We start from the raw sequence: 5,953 nt of genomic DNA, 5'->3' as shown, positions 1-5,953 counted from the left end.
GGGGGGGTGTATTACCTAATATGTGGGGACCAGTTTTTGGAAAAACTCTTTTGGAGACCAACTGAAGTACTGACTGACCAATAAAATTACTTGACAAACAGATCTCAGAGTGTTCAAGTCTAAACTCCACCTTACTCAAAAAAAAAAAAAATCTGAAGGGGTACCTCAAGGAACAGTATTAGGTCCATTACTTTTTATTATTTACATGAACTGTTTGGACAATAATGTGCCATGCAACACTTACTTTTTATGCTRATGACACTGTTATTTAATGTGCTGCATCAACGCCAAGCAAAGCGCTCAACCTTCTACAGACTTCAACATTGTCCAGAGCAATTTAAAAAGCCTAAAACCCATTTTAAATACAAACARAACCAAGATGATGATGTTCTCTAACTCCAAGACTAAGGCATTTCATTTCGAAGCAGTTAAAACATTTCAAGGCACTCCTATAAAACCGGTTTCTCAGTGAAGCTCTTTCCTTTGCACCACATATTCAGCATCTAAATCTCAGACTTCAAAATCATTTCCTGTCTTTCTTTCAAAGCAAATAAACAACTGCTGCTATGTTTATGTCGTTTTTTTCCCAATCCACCTGGAATCAACTTCAATCTAGCTTAAAACTGAAGGAGCTGGTTTCATTAAATGTATTTAGGGACATTTTAAAAGTTTTCAATGCATTTGGGTGGGTATGTGGTCTGGGTTGGACTATAGAAATGAATGGAAATCAATGTTCTCATGATGATAGGAGTACGCATGTCCTCTATTATTAATAGTTTTTATTCAAATATTGCATTGTTTTCTGTAATTAATCCTTGATTCTGAATGATCAGCTCATGACAGTGTGAGGCCCATCCAGCAGTTTTCACTTCACACTTATTTAATGTTGAGTTTAATGTTTCCTCATGATCCCTACACTGAATAAAACTACAGCATCTGTTACTGTTCAGGTTAGGGATACCACTAACTTTCTGATATCCAGGGTTTTATTGACAGGTTTCAGAAACAGAGCTTTATCAATAACTGTGATGGTTAACAGATGAAGGTATACTTAAAACTAATAATTTATTGTGGTTTGTCATTATTCAGTAACTTTTTGTAAAACTTATTGTTTTCTGTAAACTTGTTCTAAGAGCGCCTCCTGCTGGGCTGAACATAGTTCAGATGGGAAGAAAGATGTCCTACTGTAGTTTATACAACAGTACATTTAATATCTGTAATTGTGGGTATTTTAGTTCATAGTTGGGCAATGGGCATCTACAGATTTGTTTTCAACGTGTGCTTTCAAAAGACAGACATTTCACAGGTGAATGAAATCTAAAATAATTTATTAAAGCAAAACACAAACATGCTGTCAATATAGATAATTAAAAAACAAAAAATTAAACTTATTTTAAATACAACACATATTTGAAAAGGATCCAATGAAAACCAGAAAGATTAGAGCAGAAAACCATCCAGTCAGAGACTAATGGAACACCATAAGTATAAAAACAAACAAGTGTAAACTAAAACAACTATATTTATTTAACAAGTCCAACTTTGAATTGCTGTTTCATAACCGTACATTAAACACAAAAATCAAGAGAATCAAAGCCAACACAACAGCCAGAACACCCATTATAATATATTTTAACTGTCTGATGCATGGRTTTCTCTCAGCTCCTCCTTCAACATCTGTCATTCTTACCTGAACTTCATCACAGAGCAGATGTTTGTTTACTTCATCACCATCATCCTTTGTTGTCTTCTGTTCCATCCTCTCAGAGGACACGGCTGTTATCTGATTCTCATCTGTGTTTTCATCTAATAATCTCTTTTTTTCAAGGCTCCTTGTTTTATTGTAAAATACAACAGTCTCATCTGACCTTTTACAGTCTCCAGGTTTAACATCAGGACTAACGTTTAGTCTTAACTTCTCAGTTTCTTCTGAGTTTTCAGGATTCCTGGCTTCAGCCTGAAGAGAGATTTCGCTAGAGAGCAGATTTCTGTTTTCTTCTCCATCATCAGTGTTTCTATCTTTTGATTTCACATCCTGTTCATGACTTGYTTCTACCTGTTTGTTGTCTCCAGTTGTTATTTTGGTTAATTTTCTGGGTGCAGGGTTCCTCTCATCATAAACAGGTAAAGATGACCTCTCACAGTCTCCAGGTTTTTGACTGAGCTTCACATCTGCAGCCACCTGATTAATATGAGTTACTTCAGCTTCCTCAGGATCCTTCACTACAGCCTGWTCTCCAGTAGAGGACAGACTTCTGTCTTTTTCCTGGTCACCGTCCTTAAACATCATGTTTTCATGACTGTTAGAGCTTTCTGTCTGTTTGATGTTGTCTGTTGTTGTGTTCATTGTTAGCCTTTGTGCATCACTCATGTCGTCCTGTGTGTCATGTCCAGCAGATACKTCACTGTCTCCAGGTTTTAGACGGACCTTCATGGCTTGTGTCTTCTGGATGATCTCAGTAACTTGAACAGGATCTATCACGTCTGATGTCCTGTCTTCTTGTCTGTCGGAGTTTTCTGTCAGTTTAACTTCATCTGTTGTTTTCATTTTTGGACTGTGTGACTCAGCTGACGCTTCACTGTCTCCAGATTCAGGATAAACATCTGCTTTCTTCTGTTTAGTCTCAGTCAGTCCTACATTTTCTGGATCTGGGACTTTATTCTGATCGTCACACGGGAGCAGATATTTGTCTTTTTCCTGCTCATTACTGTTCCGGTTYATGATTTTTTGATGAAAGTCAGAGTTTTTCGCCTCATGTTGTTTTCCTGTTTCCTCTGTCTCTACATCATTAAGTTCCTCCTGTGGTTCAGTGTTTACATGCTTTGATTTGATGTCCTGTTCATCWCTGACTAGTTTTCCAACAGCAGGTAAAGATGACCTCTCACTGTCTCCAGATTGTAGATTCACATCTGTTGTCATCTGATTAATATGAGCTACTTCATCTTCACCAGACTCCTTCACTACAACCTGTTCTCCAATAGAGGGCAGACTTCTGTCTTTTATCTGGTCACTATCTTTGGACATCATGTCTTCATGATTGTCAGAGGTTCCTGTCTCTTCACCTCCTGATGGTTCACTCATGTTACCATGTTTGTCAGCTGATGTTTCAGCATCTGGTATTGTCTCAGTTTGTTCCAGTGTTTCAGAATTTGTGACTTCAGTCTGAGTAAACAGATATGTGTTTTCCTCCTGGTCATCAGTGTTTTCATCCTTTGATTTCATGACATGTCCACGGCTGTCAGAGTCCTCCGTCTGGTTGAGTTTCATCGTTGGCCTGTCTGCATCACTCCTGTCATCCTGTGTGTCACATGCAGCAGAAACACACTTTTCTCTGTCTCCAGCATTAAAATCATGACTAACTTCTGGTCTGCTCTGATCAACCACAGTTAGCTCTGGTTCTGCAAGATGTGTGCTTTCAGTTACTTCTTCTGAAGACAGCRGATATCTGTCTATGTCCTGGTTCTTATCCTTGGAGGTCATGCCTTCAGGACTGTCAGAGGGTTTTTTGTCATCTTTTCTTCTTCTTCCTTCTWTTTCCTCATCTCTAAATCCTCCTGGAGGACCACTCCTGTCAGCTGATGTTTCGCTGTCTCCAGGTTTAACATCGATTATCACATCTGGTGTTGTTTGATTAATATCAGTCAGTTCTATGTTTTCAGGATCATTTCTTTCTTTCCGATCCTCATTAGGAGTCAGAGTGTTGTTTTCGTTTTGGTCTTCAGTGTCAGACTCTTGTTTTGTCTTCTTTGTTTCCGGCTCATTCTCATCTGTGTTTGCATTTCTGGATCTCTTCCTTGGTTTGTAGATTTTTTCTTGAATGTCTGCTACAACAACTAGATCGTAMAAAATACACATTTAATCATCGTGTCCAGCATTTTGATGTATTTATTAATGTCAAGCATCAATTTATCCTCACCAAAGAACATCTGCAGAGTCTTACCTTTCTTTCTGTAAAACAGAAGATAGGCACTGGCAAATCTGTAAAATGAAGAAAATGTATCATCCACAACATTTTAAATATTTGTTTAAAGTTGTAAAGTTAATACATGTCAACAACTGACACACTTATATCAGTACAATTTGAATATAAATGTTTGTTTTATAAATGCTGCAGCATTTATAAAAACACTGCTAAAAGACAACTTTTTTACCACTTTAGCCCTATTTGCATGGGATATCTGTGAACTCCATGGGATAAATAAATTACTCCCCAACATCTGATTTTTGTGTGACAAATTCGCACGGGATAACCGAAGTGATTTTGCTGAAATGTACGGACATCTSCCAGATATGATGCTGWCATGCTGCGCTACGGCCACARCTCAGCRCTRCCAGCAGTAGCCAGCTRTAAACAAAAGGCTACAAACAGAAGAAAATGATTGYTACCGTACAGTACAGTGATTTTGCTCCTTCTCTTCAGCATTTTCTTTTTGACGCCGTACATTACGGGTCRATAAGGTCTTGCTGGTCCATGACCCAAAAKRTTTTCAATGCACTCCTCTGCATTCTTAGCCAAAAGCAAAGAAAAATGCATCAAGGAAATAAAAAAAAAAAGCCTAACTAAATAGCGGATCYCACCCATTTTTGTCCAAATCACAGAGATGCCTTTTTGCATTGGATTAGTTTTACTACAGGACCTCACAGTTCAGCAAAATATAGTAGGTAATTTGCAGGGGAATTTTTACTTTACAAATTACTGACATGGCCRATTCGTAYGGGATTAACAACACAGACAATCTCTGTAATTATTACAAATAGCTATAACAAATCCTGTCAGAACAGGGCTTTTGTCGTACAAATGTTTCTTTTGACATCGCTTCAAGTATTTGAGAATTGAAAAATACAGATATATTTTTAAAAAATCATAAAAAAAATTTTAACTTGATATCTGTTCAGAGATTAGTGGATATCAAATTTCACTGTTTTGGTTTTTTTTTTTTTACTCTTTTTGTTACTTAAGAGAAATCTGCAAAAAGCAAAGATAAGAGCCTAGTGCACACTCCTCTACACAACTACACCTGAAGATGAATGATTTGAAGTATAAAATGACCAGCAGATCACACAGATTCATTTTCCAGAGAATCAACAGCCTCTAAATCTTACCTTGAAATGTTCTGTGTGTCTGTAAATGGACTTCTGTCGAGCTGTGAGACAAACAAAAGTAAAAGTTTATGTATGCCCTTTACAATACAGTAGATTTGGATCAACTTTTATCATCAAACAAGCTTCTAAATCTCACCGGTGAGACTCTGACGTCATCAAAGCTGAACCATCTTTCATCATCCTGGGACTTGATGGTTGCTGCGTAATGTCCAGCTCTCAGATCCCCAAAATGATCCACAACAGCGTAGAGTTCATACTTCTGACCCTGATCAGATGTATGAACAAGCAGAATGAGCAGAAAATATTTAGATTTAAGACAATAGCGAAAACAATCAAGATTCTAACAAATTTTAAACTACACTAAAGCTATACCTCTGGTATGTTCAGGGTGTAGGGAACATCAACATCACACTGGATCTTGACAAACGACATGTAACGATAGCTGAAGTCAAACCTCTTCAGCAGCAGAACCAGAACATCTGGATGWTGTTTTATCACATATTTCTAAATTAAATAAACACAGATTTCAATATTATTCCTATATTAGTTAAGTCATTATAAAATCTGGAGAATTATTTGTATTTTACTCACACTAGAAGCATCAACTTTGCAGTCACATCTGTCACAGTACATCTGGTTGTCTCCAGTGAAATGTGAAGGTTGGAAGTATTTATTAAGGCCATCGACCTGAAAAACACACCTGTGATTACTTTAAAGAAATACTCTAAGTACTGAACAGTGTAGGAAAATGTTAGAAAAGGTATTTCTCAAGTAAAAAAAATATAAATATAACATGAACCAATCAGCTCTTTAGAATACATAAAGCAGAGTTATTAAATTGGTGGCCTG

General features: G+C 37.1%; 1 protein-coding gene across 1 annotated transcript; it reads right to left on the bottom strand.

Moving 5' to 3' along the window:
* Positions 1–1,457: 1,457 nt before the first annotated feature.
* LOC106526451 (protein starmaker-like) lies at positions 1,458–3,979 on the bottom strand. The gene is made up of 2 exons (XM_014021064.1): positions 3,942–3,979; positions 1,458–3,834 (listed from the first exon to the last, which is right to left on the bottom strand). Exon 2 carries the CDS (start codon positions 3,479–3,481, stop codon positions 1,556–1,558), a length of 1,926 nt encoding a protein of 641 aa, XP_013876518.1. The 5' UTR covers positions 3,482–3,834; positions 3,942–3,979; the 3' UTR covers positions 1,458–1,555.
* Between the last annotated feature and the right edge of the window lie 1,974 nt (positions 3,980–5,953).

Source organism: Austrofundulus limnaeus, unplaced genomic scaffold, assembly GCF_001266775.1.
Source record: "Austrofundulus limnaeus strain Quisiro unplaced genomic scaffold, Austrofundulus_limnaeus-1.0 Scaffold276, whole genome shotgun sequence".
NCBI classification, from domain to species: Eukaryota; Metazoa; Chordata; class Actinopteri; order Cyprinodontiformes; family Rivulidae; genus Austrofundulus; species Austrofundulus limnaeus.
The sequence above is the reverse complement of the archived record's forward strand: the minus strand, read 5'-3'. Positions and strand labels throughout refer to the sequence as shown.